Genomic DNA, 21,210 nt, shown 5'->3' on the forward strand with positions numbered 1-21,210 from the left:
AGACTAAACCAAAGAAAAAGGAAAGAAGGAAAGAAAAAGGAAAAACAGTACAATTAAAAAACCTCTTTGTTTCCATTTCTTGGAGTTCATTTTCATAAGCATCATTTTATATGATCATATGCACATAGCTACTGAGCCCTTGTGATCCTCTCCTAAGAATACCCTCCTTTGTTCTCATGGTGTGAATGTTTAGACTGCTGTTTAATTAATCATGCCCATGCATAATTATTTGTCATTTACTGTCCATTGGGTTTACTTGTACATTTCTAGGTACATTCTAGTTATAACAAATGAGGGAAACAATGCAGCCTATGTTTCTTTGGGTCTGGCTTAGTATTATTTTTTCCAAGTCTTTCCATTTCCTTAGGAATGGTACGATGTCATTCTTTCTGATGAATCATAAGATTCCATTGTGTGTACGTATACCTCATTTTCTTGATCCATTTGTCCACTGAGTGGCATCTGGATTGATTCCATATCTTGCCTATGGTAAACAATGCTGCAATAAATATGATCATGCGAGTAGCTTTAGTGTAGCCTGGTTTGTGGTCAGTTGGATAGATGCCCAAGAGACTAAGTTTTAAAACTTTTCTTTCCTTTATTGTAGTTCTTTTTTATTGTGAAAATACTGTACAGAGGGGTTACAATTACATGGGCAAGATAATGAGTGCATTTCTTATCAAGCATTGTAGCCTCCTCCTTTGTTTCCCCTTCCCATCCCTTCCCATCCTCCCCCTGCCCTCCCATCCAATCCCCCCCTCCTTTATTTAAGTTCTGAGAACAGGACTGGAACTTGGTACCTGATGCTTTCACTCATTGGCCATTGCTCTACCAACTTAGCCACACCTCCAACTCCTTAGGGGTTTTCTGTATCCTAACTTTTGTCTTGTCATGACATTTCATATGACAAATAAGTGTCCCCCTTCCCTCTGGAAAAAACTAAACATATCTAAAATAACCCTAACTGAAATATAAGTAAAGCAAAAAAGGTCTAGAGCCATGACTCAAGTGCTAGAATGCCTGGCTAGAAAGCACAACACCTTAAGTACAAACCATAACAGCTGAAAATTAAAAGCCTGTTAGCTTAGTGGTAGACTACTTGCTTTATATTCTCAAGGCCTTGGGTTCAATAGACAGCACAAAAAAAATCCCAAACCCAAATCAACCAACCCACAACCAAAAAAATGCCACTCACTTGGAGACTTAATAAAATTTATAGGTTTACCTTTCTATTTTATTATGGATTTTAGATTTACATTGTCCTATAAGAGCATCTCAAGTATTACTTTCATTTCGTTTGGTTTGATTCCCCCTATTGCTCTTGGACATTGGTGGAACATATATTTTTAGTGCCATTTTGCCAAGATGAGAATCAAGGCTGAGTTACTGGGTCACAGGCTCTGTAAGCAGATGACCTGATTCTACTGGGAGGTCTTTACAAATCACAGCAGAGGACAGGCTAATTCAATTATTTAATTGAAATTAATTTAATTACAGGACAGAGGGAGAATAACATGAAACAAACCCTAGAATTAACGAGAACATGATTCCTTATCATTAAAGAGGATTTTTATCTTTCATCTGGCAAATTAGTCATGAATGAAACTAGCTTAATGGGAATAAGATATTTATTGTTTTCTCATCCAATTAATTCATTAGCAGAGAGAATAACAAAGTATAATAAGTATTCTTGAAAGGCATTCAGATCTAAAGTATATTATAATTTGCAGAAAACGATTTGGTTTTACAAATCTTTTTTTTTTTTTTTGTCAGTCGTGGGGCTTGAATTCTGGGCCTGGCCCCTGTCCCTCAGCTCTTCAGTTCAAGGCTAGCCCTCTACCACTTGAGCAATAGTGCCACTTCTGGCTATTTTCTGCTTATGTAGTGCTGAGGAATCAAACCCAGGGCCTCATGTATGCAAGGCAAGCGCTCTACCACTGAGCCATCTTCCCAGCTTGGTTTTACAAATCTTTAAATGAAAAGGAAACCTTTCTTGTTTCTTCTGGTCCTGGGCTGGAACCCAGGCTTGTGCACATTAGCAGTCAAATTCTTCTCACTGAGTTTATACCCCCAGCTATAAAACTTTTCTAAAACAACTGGCTATAATAATCTTTTGGTTTGTGACTTTCCATTCTTCCTAATTACTTTCTTTTGATAACATATATCATAGACATTTTTCAAAATGTATATTGAATATTTAATAAGAAGCCTATATTCTTAAGATCTCCTTTACCACTTAAAAGGAAGACATTTTTCTTCTAAAAAAGTCCACTATGGTACCAAGACATATTGGGAGTTAGAATAAAAAAAGTGATTGGTAATATTGAAAACAACTCTGAATTTGACAGAAAGAGAAAAAAAGATGAATGTTTAGTAATCTATTTTCTTCCTTCCAGCAATATTTTCTTCTCTTTGTAAAATAATTCATAGTAAATTGTTTTATTGTTGATAGTGGGACTTGAACTCAGGGCCTTCAACTTTCTAGGCTTTCTTACTTCAAAAATGTGTCTAGCCTTTTGTGCTTTAGCTATTTTTTTTCAGATAAGGTCTCATGTTTTTAGCCCAGTCTAGTCTTGGACAGTGTTCCCCCTACCTTGATGTCCTATGTGTCTGGTACTACAGACCTGTGCCAACATGCCCAGGGTATTATTTGGAATAGTATATCACTAACTTTTTGTCAAGGAAAGCCTTGAACCTTGATTCTCTTATCTCTGCTTGGAGTAGATAGGATTACAGATGTGAGACACTGGAACTGATCTCTTGGTTAATTTTGAACTGTTGATCTCTTTGTTTTGCAGAAAGAATATAAGAAAGATTTGGAAAATGAAATAAAAGGGAGAGGAATGGAACTTAATTCAGAAGTTCTTGATATTCAAAGAGCAAAACGGGCATCCGAAATGGCCAGTGAGGTGAATAATATTTAGCAGCAGCATATTTGTAAATTTGTCGCTGACTTCTTTACCCATAACTCTTTTTTAAGGATTATACTAGACTCACAATTAGTAGGAAAACCTCTTAGTCTTTTCCCAGACATTGAGTTACAATTGACTTTGATGATCACATCTCTTTTCCATGTGTTGGGAGAAAGGTGACTATTACCCCATTCTTAGAGAAAAAAAAATATATATATAGTAAGCGAGAATACTTCTATCAGATTTCACTTGACCTTTTCAACAAGAGATTAGGAAGTTATGCCCTCAAGGTCCGCCAACAGCCACAGCTGAACAGTTTACGCCCTCCTGTTCTTCACTGCTCACTCTCTATGCTTGTCTTGCTGCTGAACGAACCCAGTTAACCTGCTGTTCGAACTAAAGTGGTCACCTATCATGTCATGCGAATGTTAGAAGATGTGAAATGTCTCCGAAGTACAGTCTTGTCTTTTAGTCCTTATGTGACATTGCTTTGGTATCATACAATGGCACTGTACATTGAGGAGAATCTAGAAGATTTTAGCAGTCAAAAAGCTTAAAGTGGTATTGTCCTCATTGTTAATGAACCAGAGTGTGGATGATAGCCTGTTATTCAGGTACAAAAACAACCCTTCTTATGGTTATGCAATAAAGGAAATGGTTATCTCAGGGATTAGGAAAGCCCCCAGTAGAGTTTCCTTTAGAAGGGGATTCAAGGTGATGCTCCATATGTTCTTCTTCACCTCAGTTCTATTATCTTCTCTATTGGTGTCCCCAGTAATGACAGGACAGCACATACCTGCCACCATAAATCCCACTGGGAACTGAGCATCTATAGTTGACACCCTCAGTTAACGTTCTAGGTCATTTAGTTATGTTTCAAGTATAAAATATTGGGTATTTTTCTGTCTTTTATCTTTAAGTGTTTGTACAAAGGAATTGCCATTCAACAAAGTAGTATGTGAATGCAATGAATCTAGATCAATGTTTCTTCATCTCTCCCATTCCTGCCAACCCCATACCTTCCCTCAATTTTCTTAATTTTGTAGAATATGCATATGACTACATGGATTGAGACCATCTCCCAAAAGAGAACCATGGAGGGTTTATTTTTTGCCAGAATACAGTAGATATTCACTAACCTGCCTTTGGTATTATTATTATCACACAGCTCCTAATTTCTACAAATCATGTTACAATAGTATGAGCAGTCCACATTCAACCATCATCCTTGGACTCTCTTGTCTATAATATTTGGGAAAAAGGTCCTAAACTCTTAGTGTTGGAGTATAACTAGACACAGTAGCATGGCAAAACAGTGCAGGAGCAGCAGTGAATCAGGCCTTGCTAGAAGGAAGGGCTCATATAGGGTACACTAATGAAGACCAGGGAAAACGACTGGAAAGCCCTCAGTGCTGGGCTCTGTGCTGTATGCCAAGTAGCTCTTACCATGTCCTTACCATGGATTCCTCATAGATCCTTATTATAACATGGTTTCCCAGATGAGTGAATAGAAATAGTAAGAAACCTTTGCCGTGTCACAGTTAGAATGTCACTGGTGGGCTGGGAAGGTGGCTCAGTGGTAGAGCGCTTGCCTTGCATGCCTGAGGCCCTGGGTTCAATTCCTCAGCACCACATAAGCAAAAAAAAAAGCCAGAAGTGGCGCTGTGGCTCAAGTGGTAGAGCGCTAGCCTTGAGCTGAAGAGCTGAGGGACAGCGCCCAGGCCCAGAGTTCAGGCCCCACGACCGGACCCCTCCCCCCCCCAAAAAAAGAATGTCACTGGCTTAAAGCTGATCTTTCTATTTTAGCCCATTTATCCCCATTTTCCTGTCCTCCAGCCACTGGCACAATTGTCCATGAAGATCCTCAACTATTTTCTTATTGTCTTCTTAAGATAAAAAAAAAATCTTCAGAGCTTCATAGAACCTCTTCAATGAGAGAAATGAGTAAGAGTTCTATCTAGTTCAGGAAATTTTATTACAGGTCGTCATTCACCGTGAATAAGCTGTGCCTCATCTCTCAGGTTTGGCTTTGTTTTTCAGTCATTCACTACAAAGACGTATTTGTCCCCCATGTCTGAGTGCTATACAATGTCATCTTTTACAGAAAGAATACAAGAAGGACCTGGAGTCAGAAATTAAAGGGAAAGGAATGCAGGTTGGCACTGACACCCTGGAATTCCAGCGTGCCAGGAAGGCTACTGAGATAGCCAGCGAGGTAGTAACGTGGCTCACACTCCACATTTCTGTTCTGCAACTTGACAAATCGCATTAGTGACTCCATTGGTGCGTAGGAATTTCTCAAAGCTTTGATGGTTTGGAATGGAAGCTTATTTCCAATCATGATGTTTACTTGAAAGTTTGAGAGGTTTGCTTTAAAGACATCAAAGGAAGCTTGACATGGCCTGCCCAAACCGGGGTCCTCAGTTAATTATTACCTCCCCAACTCATCAAACAGCACCAAACCAATTGTTGAAGTCACTTGGATTCATCTCATCAGTAAGGTTTATTTATTGATCCCACCCTCTAACATTGCTGTTCTAAGTCTGACTGCTAAGCTTCCAGCTCTATCTCCAGGGTCATTACAATAGATTCCTGCCAGGATTTGGTTTCCATTCTTGTCCTGGTAGTATATGTTCTTACCCCAGCCACTGGAATTTCAGAATTCACTGTGTTTTTTCCTTATTATATGGAGGAAGGTTACATCTGGTTTTAGTTCAGGTTATTGGATGGGAGCTTGTGATAGCAGAATGGGAGTTGAGAGGTAGAAAAGGAGCTTTTGAAATCCTCCCCAGCAGCATGGTTGTTTGAGTCGGTGGATGGCATTTTGTTTTCTACAGCAAGGAATATGGAATGAGTTCTATATTTTGCATCTAAGGGGCATACTTCTAAGTCATATTTCTCTTACAGGAAGTTGGGATACATTAGTGCTAATTAATTTGTTTATGCAACAACATATAGATTTAGATTTCTCTTTGTTTCCTATAAACTAGGAAAGTAGTGCAGATTTAGTTACTTAGGACTTATGGGAAAATGGACTGAGAGGAGTCAGCTATATTATGGCGGCCTGTCATTTTCATAGTGCATTATCTTTATAACTGAAATATCTCATTTGCATATAATCAGCTATGTCCTGTATTGCCAAACTGATAGGTTCAGATCCCTTTCCACTGAAGTTTAGAACTTTGCTCTAGTTCTTTGTGTTGGAGGTTGAATTTAGGGCCTTGTGCTTGCTAGGTAGGTGGTATAACCCCTGAACCACACTCCCAGATCTTTTTGCTTTTGTTATTTTTTAATAATGTTTTCATGCATTTGTGCCTGATCTGACTTGGGTCATTAACCTTCCTATTAACACATCTCATATAGCTCGGATGACAGATATTCATCACCACATCTGCCTTGTTTTTTATGATTTGAGATGTAGTCCTGAGAACTGCCTGCCCTATATGGTGTGGAACTGAGATTCTCCTGATCTCCATCTCCCATACAACTCAGATTACAGACATGAATCATTTTGCTGGGCTAGTTTGTTTCTAATATTGCTGTAGTTCATTTTTAATAACCCACACTTTAGCTTTGAGCTAAAGTCCATGTAGTATATTATTATAACAATGATCTCCAATGATCTGTGTAGATGAGAATGGGAGAGTTTTTTCTTGTCACTCCTACAGGGGCTGTAAATGCACTCATGCCTTGGGTTTGTCACCTTGGAATACCAAATCTTAGACGTTTTAAGCCCCTTAGATTTGGGGAGTTTAGTAGTGTAGCAATAATGAAAAGATAATGTTATCTCTGCTTTAGCAGAGACTTAGATTTAATAATTGGTATGGTAAAGTGGAGCCACATGCTTCTTTCTCCTTAGGACCTGGGTGGCTGTCTATCAACAGTGCCTAGTGTCCACATGTATTGTCCTTCAAACACATGTGTGGTTTCAGGGCTCTACGTAGTGTATTGAAAATGAGGTATTTTACAGATAATAATTAAATATTATTAGTTTGAAAGTTAAATGTTAATACTTAGACTTCTATTTAGAAAAGTGTGAGTCTACATTAGTAAAAAGCAAGCAGAGTTATGAGTAGAAAATAGGGAAAATATAGTATTTCATGATCAAGAGTTTGTTCACACCTTATTTAAACGTTCTAAAGAACTTCAGTTTATTTAAAGCAGCTCAAGTAAGCAAACCAGCAACTATTTTATAGCAGAGAATCTACAATATGACAAAACAATTCTTTTTAGAAAAGCTTAATTGAAAAGGTAGTCAAAATTAACATACAAAAATCCATAAAATAAATATACATCTCATGAAATTTAATCATTAGTTTTACAATCCAACAAGAGACCCTTAAGATATGTATATCTGCAATTATGGCTATTTGGTAAAGAACAGATGATCCACCTCAAGCTCGAGATATAAATAAAGCTGATAATTCCTTGAAAGTAGTTTATTGTTCTTTCAAGTGAACATTAGAGGATCTTTAAGCATGGGTTGTAAGTACAGTCATGTGTTGCATAAAGACTTTGGGTCATGATGGTGATCTCATAAAATTATAATAGAAGCTGGGCGCTGGTGGCTCACACCTGTAATCTTAGCTACTCAGGAGGCTGAGATCTGAGGATCGCAGTTCAAATGCAGCTGAGGCAGGAAAGACTGTGAGACTCATCTCCAGTTAACCACCAGAAACCTGGAAGTAGAGCTGTGGCTCAAAGTGGTTGAGCACTAGCCTTGAGTGGATGAGATCAAGGACTGCACCCTGGCCCCAAGTTCAAGCCTCATGACTAAAAAAAAAAAAAAGATTATAATAGAGATAAAAAATTCCTATTGCCCAATGGCATTGTAGCTGTCCTCTTACCTAGCACCCATCTTATTCCCATGTTCATAGTGATCCTGGTGTGCAAAAATCACAGGGCCTCCAGTCCTGCAAAAAGAACAGCACATACACAATGAGTTTGAGTACACACCATTTGATTCTCCTTATAGGCAAGCTATCTTATGGGTGTCTGTATTAACTATACTTCTAGTTACTTTAGAGTGCATTCCTCTTCATTATAAGAAATTTATCCAGAAGCTTCAGTTTTAGATTGCTACACCATTCCAGGTTTGTGTACATACTGCAACAAAGACGCCCACTGACACCTAGATTTGTATATATACAACAGCAAAGATACCTACTGACACCTTTTCAAGAATGTATCCCCATCACTATCAACATATTGCTTATATGATATTTTATATAATTCTGATTGTTGACTGAAATCTCAAGGTTTTTTTTTTGCTCTATTTACAAAGAACTGGCTATAGCAACGAGAGGCTGCATCCTTTTCCATTCATGCTTAGAAGGAAAGAAAGCGTTTTCTGATTTTTCCATGGAAAAAGAAGTGCACCCATCCTGAAGGGCTAGGGATGGAGAACAATGGTTTATTTGGTCCCACAGGGCCCAGGGAGACTTGGCCAACCTCATTCAAGCTAAATGGCTCAGACTGGGGAGTAGCTATCACTTTTTACTGCTGTTCATCAACCAAGTTATAAGTTAATGAATAATTTGTGATGCATATTATGTTGAAATATAAAATGCCTTCCTACCAGCCCTGTTCTTTTTCTTAGTTTCCTCAGTAAGACAAAACCCTTTTGATGACTGAAAGTCATATTCCTACCTAAAGTTAAAAGTCTTTCTTGGTCTGTAGAAATAAAAGTAATAGGGTCCAACTTAATCCCCAGTCTCTATGTCAAATTACATCATGTTTTTCAGTACAATATGTGAAATGATTATAGAACACTAACTTTGTATTTCATTTCTGTAGAAAGACTATAAAAAAGACCTGGAGACTGAAATTAAAGGGAAAGGGATGCAGGTCAGTGCAGACACTCTTGATGTTCAGAGAGCAAAGAGAGCATCCGAGATGGCCAGCCAGGTAAGGAAGCAGCAGGTGCAAAGACTCACACAAACACATCCGGTCACACATACATAGCAAGAATATCAATATTCCCTAGATGCAGTGACTTTGCTATTCAATATGCAAATGCATACATTGCTATTGAAAGTTAAACAAAGCTCTGTGATTATTCCCTTTTCTTTTAGAAACAGTATAAGAAAGACTTAGAAAATGAAATTAAGGGGAAAGGAATGCAAGTGAATGCGGATATCCCGGATATGCTTCGAGCCAAGCGGGCATCTGATATCTATAGCCAGGTGGGTCAAGAATGTCCATGTTTAGAGAAATTCCTCTAATATCCATGACGATGTGCTTTGTGGGTCCTAATGACTTGCATATTTTTTAAGACTGTGAAGATTTTGTGGTCAAAATGAAGAACCCCCTGGCCAAATTTGATTACCCTCACTCATTAAAAGGACATGAATGTAGATTTGATTCCGGAGATATGGGGATGGAGGGATTCCTGTGTGGGGCCTCTGTATTGAGTCCAAGGACATGCTGACCTTTATCTTACGTTTTTGACTTGAATACACATTTGGTTTGAATATTCTTTGCTCATACTATAGAATCATAATTTCAAAGATTTTTTTTCCTTTGACCATTTCATAAAGAAAAATGTTTTTAAAAGGGATAAACTTTGAATACAAACAACAGTAGTTAGGGGCTGGGAAGGTTGCTTAGTGGTAGAGCACTTGCCTTGCATGTATGAGGCCCTGTGTTCGACTCCTCAGCACCACATAAGCAAAAAGAAAAAAGCCGGAAGTGGCACTGTGGCTCAAGTGGTAGAGTGCTAGCCTTGAGCTGAAGAGCTGAGGGACAGCGCCCAGGCCCAGAGTTCAGGTCCCAGGACCGGACCCCCCCAAAAAAAATAAAAAAAAAACAACAGTAGTTAAAACTGTACAGAGTAATAAGGTGAAAATAATGTTCACCAAAAATTAAGGGAAGAGCTAAGGTTTTTTTGATAAAATTTATTTATTTTTTTCAGAATATACCTGCCACATATACCTTTCTTTTTAACTGTGTTTTTTTGTGTCTTTTCTTTTTTGGTACTGGGATTGAACCTAGGATATTGCACTTGCTAGGAAAGTGCTTTGCCACTGAGCTACATCCCAGCCCGTACCTTAGTTTTATTTTTTTGAGGTAGATATTCAAAGAAGTTGCCATTCAACAGAGCAGTTTATGAATACAGTGCATGCTGATCAATGTGACCCATTTCAACATTCTCACCCACCCCTCCAACTCTACCCTTTCCCTCGCTTTTCTTAATTTTTAGGTTATGTATTGAATTTTCTTTTTGCATTTAACCTGTCATATGTTGTCTACAAATAAAAATCTGCATGTGAGAGATAATGACCTCAGATGAAAATACTTATAAAAAATGACTTATAAAATTAGGGCAAAAACATTCATTAGTGAATAATACCTTTGCCATTAGCTTTATATAGTTGATAAGGCATCCCAATGGCAGCAATTGAGGAAACAGAATAAATGTGATTGATGGAATTTATGTTGAAAGTACTTTTGACATAATTTGTCTAAACTTGTTCAAATTCTGGCTAGAATGCAAGCGAGGAGCCTAAATAGCCATTCGTTCAACATGAGAGTATAAAGATGGTGGAGTCAGAATGTCAAAGGATTTGTCTGCTCAGCCTCCTCGGCTCACATTGGCCTCTTTGAGGGCCACAGCACTTGGGCTGATTCTGAAGTGCATGTGATCCTGGGGCGGCACAAGAACTTGGAGATGGTGGCTGTAGCTGTGAGTTGTGTGAAAGTTCTAGGTAGTATGTAAAATAGGCAAATGGATATTTGAGTTAGTGGAGGGAATGGTTGCAATGACAAGTGCTACATTTCAGCATCATTAAGAGGCCTTGGTCTGACTTTGATAACCATCGTGCCTGAGAATTGAAGCTCTAGCTCTGACACTTACTAGCTGGTCCCTGAGTTTCCCCATCTGTAAGATGAGGATGGTACTAGTATTTGCTTGTGGGAAGAAGTCAATACAATTAAGTATGTGTTGAGTATTTACCTATTACATAATAAGCATTATATATGCTGCACTAAAAGTAAAGTATTGCTAGGTTTTATAGGACATCATCAGGACTTATTTAGAGAAGTGTGTGTGTGTGTGTGTGTGTGTGTGTGTGTGTGTGTGTGTGCTGATTCTGGGGGGCTGGCCACTGTCCCTGAGCTTTCTGTTTTTTTCCCCAAGGCTAGTATTTTACCACTTGAACAGAGCTCTACTTCCTGCTTCTAGTTTTGATAATTGGAAATATAGACTATCCTGCCATGGCTTACTTTGAATCTCCTTTCTCAGATAATCTCGCTCCTGAATAGCTAAGATTACAGGCATGAGGCACTGACACCTGGCTATTTTCCCTCCTCTAACTCTTATTGACAAAAATACTAGTGTCTTTCCTTAATCAAGTATCCTTACCTAAAAGTAGGGAGCAAATCACAAATCCAGAAGAAAGTGAAAAAGTAGCTCTGAAGAACTGGGCTCTACCCAGAGTAGATATGGGGCTGTTAGAACAGAGACTAGAGCAGCTTAGGGTAGTGTCCCAGAGTAGATATGGGGCTGTTAGAACAGAGAGTAGAGCACCTTAGGGTAGTGAAGTTCTGTGAGGCATTTGAGGGATCTGGGGTGGGAACCACAGTCTGAGCAGAGGTGAGACTGTGGTACTCCTTGCTCACTCCCTTGATCCTTGCTGGTTTTCAGTTTGCTTTTCCTTGTGAATCTTACGTTTAGAGTTAGAACAATATATATGGTATTGCTGGAAGTGGAGGTATTGTTCTCTGTCTTTCTCTCATACACACACACTGTTTCAGATTTCTATCAACCTTGTATTTCTAGAAAAAGTATAAAGGTGAGGCAGAGAAAATGCTTTCGAAGTATTCCACTGTGGTCGATACTCCTGAAATTCAGAGGATCAAGACCAGCCAACAGAACATTAGTGCCGTGAGTAGCCATTTCAGGCTGAGTAGCTCCCACGTGAAATGCTTGGGACCAGAAATATTTCAGGTAGTGTTGGAATGGTGAATGTTTGCACTTAAAATTCACTTTTGGCTTTGAGAACGAGACCTATGTCTAAATATGAAATTCATTTGTGTTACGCGCATAGCTGGAAGCAATTTTACAGACATTCAGTGCACATGTTTTGACTGTTGCCCATTTGTCAGTGCTCAGAGAGATTTTGGGGTTAGATATTAATTTATATTAGAGATGTCTAGCATATATATATATATTTTTTGGGGGGGGTCCGGTCGTGGGCCTGAACTCTGGGCCTGGGCACTGTCCCTCAGCTCTTCAGCTCAAGGCTAGCACTCTACCACTTGAGCCCCAGCGCCACTTCAGCTTATTTTTTTCTGCTTATGTGGTGCTGAGGAATCGAACCCAGGGCCTCATGCATGCAAGGCAAGCACTCTACCACTAAGCCACATTCCCAGCCCCTTGATATTTCTTTTACATTTACTGCATTAATTTTTTTTTAAACTTAGGCCCTTTTGCATGTGAGGCAAATACTCTGTCACCGAGGCCAATCCCCAGCTCTCCTTACCCTTATACTTCCTTCCAGATGTCTGATACATTTTTTGATTCATTACTTACAACCAAATGGGTTTCTTCAAAATAATAAAAATACCGATTATCTTCATAAATTCTAATTTGCCTTGATAGTTTTGGAATTCAAATTTTATGCTTGATATAAGCCACCATTATTAATAGGATATGAAAGTTTAATTCAGGAAAGGTATGTTAATTTTCCCTATTGACTTGTCTTCGAAGATGAAAATAGTTCTGTGAGGTGACTTTCTTCTGGCTCTTTTGATTCTTTACATGGATCTTTAGAGATTGACTAGTTTATTACAGCTCCTAAGCTTTCATATCTTATCTTGAAGAACTGGAGGTAAAAATCCACACTGTTATTTAAGAGACTGGGCCTGGGTTTAGTGGGTAAATGTATAAATTTGAATTCAATTCTAAAATTAGAAAACTGATTATATAGTCAACACCATCATGTAGAATTTGTGAAGTCATTTAGTACTTAAGCAAGTGTCTAATTAAGAATGTGGATTCAATTAAATTCAAAGGCTGGGATACTTTTTGTTTTCTGATTAACAGGGAGGCGCTAGCACTCAAGGTCGGTTGGTCTGGTATTTTTGTGGTCTCCCCACAGCGGGCCAGACTGGGCAGAGATATGGGAAATTCTCACTGGAAGGATCAGAGGCTGTTTTCCTCCAACGCTGTGATTCTGTAGCATTCCAGATTGAGCTTCTGAAGGAAGACATTCCTCATGTCATACTCTCCCACCCCCATGGGGCCTACAGGTTGCCAAATGTCAAGAGCGGAAGCAGTATTGTCCTCAGACGCTTTTCTCAGGGCCCTTATTTTGTTTCTGTTTTTAGTTTTTGCTTCACTTCATGTTTCAAAGGGGTAGATGTTGTTAGGGACCATGAGCCCTAGGGGAAAGATAATGAATAGGAGAAGGAAGAGGGGAACAGACTATAGAGTTAATGCCAACATCGATGATAGAGCTAGTATTTACTTGGAAGACAATGAAGATTTCTTTGCATTTGGAAAGAATAGCAGGTGTTTAAAATTAAATAAATTATAATTAATAAACTGGGGCTGGGAAGGTAGCTCAGTGGTAGAGCGCTTGCCTTGCATGCCTGAGGCCCTGGGTTTGATTCCTCAGCACCACCTAAGCAAAAAGAAAAAAGCCGGAAGTGGTGCTGTGGCTCAAGTGGTAGAGCACTAGCCTTGAGCTGAAGAGCTAAGGGACAGCGCCCAGGTCCAGAGTTCAGGCCCCACAACCGGACCCAAAAAAAATAAAATTAATAAACTGCCCGGTTAGCTTTTGCAATTGAACCCTAGGCTTCTTAATTGTTAAGCAAGCACTCTACCTCCTTGAGACATGCCCCAGCTTTTTTCTTTCAGTGTTGGTTTTTTGGGGGGCTGGTGTGTCAGCCTCCAGAGTAGCTGAGATTACAGGTGTATACCACCATATTCAGTCTGATTTTTCTCAGTGCACATGTGGTATATATCCATATTTGAAGAAGGAAACTCTAGTTTGCCAATTTCTGTCCTTAAAGAAAGTAATCTGCAGCCGGGCTCGGGTAGCTCACACCTGTAATCCTAGCTACTCTGGAGGCTGAGATCTGAGGAATGCTGTTCAAAGCCAGCCAGGGGAGGAAAATCCATGAGACTCTTATCTCCAATAAACCACCAGAAAACTGAAAGTGGCGCTGTGGCTCAAGCGGTAGAGAGCTCACCTTGAGCTGAAGAGCACAGGGACAGCGCCCAAGCCCAGAGTTTAAGCCCCACAACCGACCAAAAAAAAAGAAAAGAAAAGAAAAGAAAGTAATCTGCATCTAGCTAAGGTATCAATCATACTTTAGAACAGGTATTAGATAGAGGTGTTCTTGTAAGATTATGGGATAGGAAACTAATGTCATGCATTTATTATCATAATGGACTATTTAATTGATTCATAGAATGTTGGTACTCATAAATAGAATTAGGATTCGCATTACTATAAAACCTAAGACATGGTCTTTGTTTTATAACAGTCAGATTCAGTATCTGAATTCTAATGAGCTTATAGTTCTTTTTTTTCCCCTTCTGTAATAAAGGTGTTTTATAAGAAAGATGTAGGAGCTGGCACAGCAGTTAAAGAAACCCCAGAGATTGAGCGAGTGAAGAAAACCCAGCAGAATATTAGCTCAGTAAGTTCTCAGCATTTATTATCTTGTCCAGGGGTAAACAGAAGCTAAAGCTAGATGGCTGTTTTTAGTTCTTTACTTAGCAGACTGCTTTTTTCTCTTATTCTTTACTGATATATGATTTCATGAACCATCAGAGTCCTAACTTTCAGAATGAGAACTGTAGACTTGTTTCTCTTGAACATAAAGCAGCATTTCATTTTGCTGTGGAAAAGTAAAGATGACATAAGTCATTTTAATGAGGTCTAGGATTGCATTTCATATTTAGAACAGAGTTTAACTATATTAAATTTTTCAGAGAAAGGGTTCATTTAGTATCTCTTAACAACTTGGAGGAAAAGAGCTTTAACCTAACTGAATGACCAAAGGCTCCAGAATATTTATTTAGTATCTTAAGTGAAGATTTAGATTTTTTTTTTGTCAGTCATGGGGCTTCAACTCAGGGTCTGAGCACTGTTCCTGAACTTTTTTGCTTAAGGTTAGCACTCTACCACTTTGAGCCACAACTCCACTCCTGGTTTCTAGTGGTTAACTAGAGATAAGAGTCTCAGACTTTATTGCCCGGGCTGGCTTTGAACTGTGATCCTCTCAGCCTCCTGAGCAGGTAGGATTATAGGTATGAATGACCACTGCCCAATTTGGAGGTTTAGGTTTTTAAAACAATGTAGTATCAATTCATCTTTTACCTTCTCTTACAGAGAATGCTTTCAAATGCCCTCAATATAAACTGTAAAATAACTTATCCTCCAATCTTGGGAAAGAAAATGTAGACGAGACACGTGCTGTTATAAGCAGAAAATTCTCCTGTTCAGTGCTGGATATTGCAATGGACAACTACTTCTCTTCCTTTCCTAATGTGTATTCCTCCACATGTAATTAGCATATTTAGTTTCTTGTTATGTGAGAAAAAATAGTATTTTCTTCTTTATTTCTTCTTCATTGGGCCTGGGAACATAAAATGCTAGTTTTCTTCATGTTCAAATGATCTTATTTGAAATGTACTCATCAACATATCAGATATAAATGCTCTGTCATGAGCAGCTCCACAGCCTATGTGAAATAGCTGATTAGAGTTGTATGGAGAACAGAAATGTTCATCTTTAACCTTGTTGGGCTTCTTACCTGGGAAAACCACACAGTACATACATATCATACAATGTAGCATTTCTATCCTGAGCATCCTGCAGTCTCTTCTGGCAACAAGTGCATGGCTCTGGATTTCTGAAGCTGGGTCATAAAGTCTTGCTTAGTATTCAGATGGAAAGTTGCCCTTTCAAGATTAGTGGGATCTGTCAAAGTGAGAAGTGGTTCACTAACATTTAAACATCTCGACATTTTCCACCTCCAAAGGCAAGACTTCTCTCTATTAGCTCTTGGCTAACAGCTGGTCTTTGGATTTTATTTAGAAGTAGTCTGTTTTGAATTTTCAATTTAACTCTTGTTGTTCTGGACTACTGTTGGTGTCGTTACTCATATTAAACCCACAGACACTGAGCCTCTCTGAGTGTGATTTGAGATAGGAGGTGGTGGGTCTTCATTTCTATTTCTGTCTTAGTCAAGTTAAACATTGCCAAGGCATTTCTAAAATATCTTGAGTAGATTTAACTCTCTTTTTCAACATATGCCTCCTAATTGTATGCTTCCATATGCACACACAAATACACATATATGTATGAATATATATATGTGTGTGTGTGTATGCTTTTTTCTCAAACCCAGTATATTCCATGTGTTTTAATATATTAAAATAGCTCCTGAAATGACCTTGCCAATTATATTTGAAATAGTGTCCTTCCTTCCCCTGCCTACCTTTTCTCTTCTCTCTTTTCTTTTCCTATGCGTTCCTACCTATGTAGAGATGGTGATTTCTCAGATGAAGTCCGTTAGTAATATATATCCTATTGTAAAAATCCTAACGAAGACTTTGCGGAGGCTATATGACAGTTTTTTTTTAATGTGCCCCAATACTTTAGTATAGATCTTTCTCATCATGCTAAAGGGTCTGTGCCTTGTCCCCAGATCTGATATGAAGAACAAAGCTGTAAGGCTGCTCTAGTGCGTGTAATGACTGATACAGAGAGTGAGCAGAAGCCAGGATCAGCTGGGTGGGCCAAGTACTTTCTGTTTTCTTTGATATTTTAGCTCACATCCCATATTCTTGCTTGTTGGAAATGCTCTGCAAGGCTTTAAACTCCTCTGCCCGGCTGGATGTTCTTTCGCATCAGCACATTGAAGGCCATGTCCTTTGACTGTCATGTGATTCCAGGAAGTTTGTGATGGTTTTGCTATAATTCAGCCATGCTCATTTCCTCAGGAACTCTTCATTAAGTACCCATTTGTGTCAGGCATTGTCCTGGTTATAGGGCACAATGTGTCCTAGTTGTAGGACACGATGATGGATAAGATCTACCTCCTTTCCTCATGATTTATTTGAAGATCTCTAAAAATATAGCTAGGTAAGGAGCTCAAGAGTAGCGTGGGCTCTCACATAGAAAAGTCTGCTTGAACACAGCAACAGAATTCCTGGATTTAATACTGCATTAGGACAAGGAACGTTATACAGTATATGGAATGGAAATTGCTCATTGCTGAGGATACTGCTCCTGGTGAAGCAGTATTAGTTAGCGATTTTTGAGGCACCTCTACTATGGGATGGATCCAGTGCTAATGTTCTGTATGAATGCACAGTCCAGCATTATTTACTTTTCTGATTAGTAGATGTGATTGGTAGTTGTGATTAGTAATGGGAGGAGATCAGGAATCCATGGCTGGTTAAGGGAACTCAGAAATCCTCTGAAGTGCCCCCAGATGGTTGTTTCCCTCATTAGGCGACCCTTTCATGTAACTTCCCCTAATAGAAATGCTAAGGCTAGTCTTCTAAAACAGGTAATTTTTAAGATTTGAAAATTGAAGAGCATGTTGTTCCAGGTGGAGGAGAAAATTCATCTCAACATAGTTTGTCCTTATAAATATCCCTGGAAGGTGGAAAAAGTCATAAATCTTTGAAAGGTGGAAACCCCAGAGTCAGGATAAAATAAAAGACCTTCCCAGACTGTTAGGAGACTTAATTCTAGTTCTGCCATTGTGTTTCTGGTGTTATTCTGGTGTTTCTCTTCAAGCTTGCTCCCTTGTATATTCATTGTTTTTATGTGTGTAACTTGCAGTTAGTTTTGACATCAACATATTTATTGAAGATTTTATTAAGTGGCACTGCTGACACTTTTGTGTTTGCTGGGTTTAATAAATTGAATATATGTTCAACCATCAGGAAACTTGAGTGTGGGGGACCCACTGTGAAGAAATATGTGTCAAAAGCTAGGATTAATTTTTTCTTTTTTAATATGTTTTTTATTGTAAAAATACTGTACAGAGGAGTTACAGTTATATGAGTAAGGTAATAAGTACATTTCTTATCGAGCATTGTTACCCCTTCCTTTGTTTTTCCCCTACTATCTCTTCCCTCCCCAACTTCCTAACTCCTACCCCCCCAAAGTTGTAAAATTCATTTGCAGCATAGTGACTTGTACATCTTATTGTTGCAACAGGTCAACCTGTATCCTTATTTCAGCATTTTGTTATTTCCCTTCCCCTCTCCAAATTAGAAAAATGTATATACAAGATTCAGGGCACCAGAATCAGATACACTCAAAACAGGGCTTATACCATGGGAGAAGAACATGCAAAAGAAACAAAAAAACCACATTATATATGTACATTATACATACGTTAAAAACAATAGCAAGAAAGAAAAAACCAGTTGTGTCCCTATCTTGGGGTTCATTTTACTTAATATCATCTTATATGATCATATGTAAATAGCTTTTGACCTTTGCTGCTTGTCTTATATATATACTAATTATTGCAAATAAGGGAATCCATGGGACTTATGTTTCTTTAGGCCTGGCTTACTTCATTTAGTATAATTTTTTCCAAGCCTTTCCATTTCCTAACAAATGGGACAATGTCATTTTTCTGATGGAGGCATAGAATTCCATTGTATGTGTGAGCACACACACACACACACACACACACACACACATACACACATCACATCACATTTTCTTGATGCTAGGGTGAATTTTAAGCCTCATCTTCTGAGGTACTTGCTCAGAGTCTATTCAGTGTTGTTAAAATCCATGTTTATCCTCCACAGGTCAAATATAAAGGAGAGATTAAGCAGGCAACTTCCATTTCTGATCCTCCAGAGTTGAAGAGAGTGAGAGAAAACCAGAAGAATATCAGCAATGTGAGATCATCTTGGCACCTTCCTCTTTTGCTATAATATCCTGTTAAAGGGCAGATGAAGGGAATGTGTTTCCAAGTGTTCCTGTTTGAGTTGATATTCTGCTCTCAGTTGACTAGCATTGATTTGAGAGATTTCCGGGTTTGAGGAGTTGCAGGGTTCCCAGTACTACACCATGACAACGACAATTGCCATCCAACATTGATGGCTGTGCTTCCTCAGTTGAGATAGACAGAGCTTTTCCTTATGGTCCTGCAATTGAACTGTCTCCTGCCAGCCTCCTCAGCCCCCTCTCCCATTCTCAGTCATTCTTACTGTACTTTTGAGCAGTGTCTGATGAACACTTCGTGGTTGTATAGGTCACGTGAAACAGGCCAATGTAGAAAGGGCATTTGATCCAAGTCTGACTTTTTTTTTTAAATTTAGATACCAACTTGTGATTTGCTGTTTCCCTTTTGTTATGTAATTCACAAATGGCAGTTCACTGAAAAAATCATTTTTAAAGTCATTAACATATATATTGGGAAGAAGAAACTTGTAAATCTATTACATTCAAAGATATCTTGTATTCCTCAATCCCTTAAAGTCAATTGACCAGTTTATGAAGCAAAGGCAGATTATCATTTGGTACTTATACCTAGTTAGTATTTTGCAGAAGTAGATTTTCACTTTTTTTCTGATAGTCACTCTTAGCTCTGCCATACTAAGAAAAGAACATGGTGGTTGAGAAGGAAGAATGGAGCAATGGGATGTTTACCAATCTTTATAGATGACCATAGTCACCTATTTAAATGCATCCTTACAAAGTTCAGTCTCAGAAGCCACAACTATGCAGTACCATTCTATGTGGGCAAGAGGGCTGGTAAGCAATATGAAAATACTGCTTTTCATGTTCCTTAGCAAGTAAAGATTTACTGCTCATTTACTAGTGATATGCTCATATGTGCAAGAATGTCCACAGTGATTCAAATGGCAAATGCACACTGCTTTGGAATAAAATAAAATCCCAGTGTCTTAAGATGCAAGCATTTAAGTATGGTAATTAGACTACAGATAGTTGCTTTTCCTCCACTACTTCCTCTTTCTCCTCCTCCTTCTCTTGCTCCTCCTCTTCTTTCTCCTCCCTGTCCATCTATAGTTTCCCTTCCTTGGCTAACTCTAAAAATGAATACCATGGGACTCTGCTTTAATTGACTTAGATTCACACTAGTCTTTTGTTCCCCGGAATGACAGGTTTATTATAAAGGTCAGCTGGGAAGAGCTACAGCATTAAGTGTAACTCCTGAGATGGAAAGAGTAAAGAAGAATCAAGAAAATATTAGCTCGGCAAGTGGTCTTTGTTTATTTTGGAACATCACAAAGGTGTCTTTTATAAGTTATCTATAGTTCTGTTTTTTATTCCCTGTGAAATTTCTGATAAATGCATGTGTTTTTCAGATGACTTCCATAAGTTGCCACTGTATAAATTTACATTACTCTGCAGCCCCTCTTTGGTATTTCCAGATGCAAATGACAGTTGCATTTAAAGTGTATTTAAACAATGATGCATGTTACTATAGCCAATATCTTTGAAAATGCCAAAGTCTTTGATGTGTAAGTTGAATAGTTGTCATTTTACTGATGTATTTATTTCACTGAAACTTGGCTCATCAAATGCTTTCTGGAAAAAAAATATATAGAAAAGGAGTCATTACTTCAAAGTAAGGATTTAGAGGAAAAAAATCTTTAAATGTATTTAAATGCAGAATTCAGTTACTCAGGAGAGTGACTGGTGGGACATATGAATGTCTTGTTGGGGTGCATTCCCTCAGTGGATGTCAGGCCTTCATTTCTGCATTGCATAACTATCCCCATGTTTGCAGTAAGAGGAGTCCTGACCTCACAGTAAGCTTTGGGAGTGTCAGTGTTCTGCTGGTCAGCCTGTCCAGAGAGACCCTCTCTTAGCACATCTTGAAAAGCTCTGTGAGCCTAGAGCCCAGCATTTAGGCTTCAAAAGCTCCATCTGTGTAAAGGCATTTTTTGTCCAGAGATACCATATGTGTTTAACATAAATTACCTTTAAACTGTGACTGCTTAGAGGCAAAATTGGATTTATTTGTCATGGTTTCTTATTCTCCAAGGAGGCAAAACTAAAGGGAAGTAGGGGGAAATTTGCTGTGCATTCTTCAATATTGCAGAAAAAGGGGGGAAATTTAGATGCAGGCACTAAGTTTGGGTTCTATACTTTTAGATTTCCCTATTTAATTTAAATATGATAGCTAGTTTTATATTCCTAGTGACTAGTGGTCACAAAGTGTTTTAAATAGGGAGATTTAATCTTTTTTTTACAATAGCATTTGAGAAAGCATAATTGGATTGATATTCTAGAAGAAAATGCAATTCACTGAAAAAAATTACCTGGGAAATAAT

The 21,210-nt window shown here is 38.5% G+C and overlaps 1 protein-coding gene across 2 annotated transcripts in view; it reads left to right on the top strand.

The window, feature by feature from the left end:
- Nebl (nebulette) overlaps window positions 1-21,210 on the top strand; it is a 319,353-nt gene that overhangs the window by 269,058 nt on the left and 29,085 nt on the right. The window contains exons 13-20 of one of the 2 annotated variants that reach the window (XM_013014763.1): window positions 2,799-2,909; window positions 5,017-5,127; window positions 8,709-8,819; window positions 8,987-9,097; window positions 11,692-11,796; window positions 14,469-14,561; window positions 18,712-18,804; window positions 20,035-20,127. The exons of the other annotated variant lie outside the window; for it this stretch is intronic. Coding sequence (XP_012870217.1) covers window positions 2,799-2,909; window positions 5,017-5,127; window positions 8,709-8,819; window positions 8,987-9,097; window positions 11,692-11,796; window positions 14,469-14,561; window positions 18,712-18,804; window positions 20,035-20,127 — 828 coding nt within the window. The remainder of the gene's footprint in view (window positions 1-2,798; window positions 2,910-5,016; window positions 5,128-8,708; window positions 8,820-8,986; window positions 9,098-11,691; window positions 11,797-14,468; window positions 14,562-18,711; window positions 18,805-20,034; window positions 20,128-21,210) is intronic. 2 annotated transcript variants of the gene reach the window in all.

The sequence above is a fragment of the Dipodomys ordii genome, unplaced genomic scaffold, assembly GCF_000151885.1.
Source record: "Dipodomys ordii isolate 6190 unplaced genomic scaffold, Dord_2.0 Scaffold24, whole genome shotgun sequence".
In the NCBI taxonomy this organism is placed as follows: domain Eukaryota; kingdom Metazoa; phylum Chordata; class Mammalia; order Rodentia; family Heteromyidae; genus Dipodomys; species Dipodomys ordii.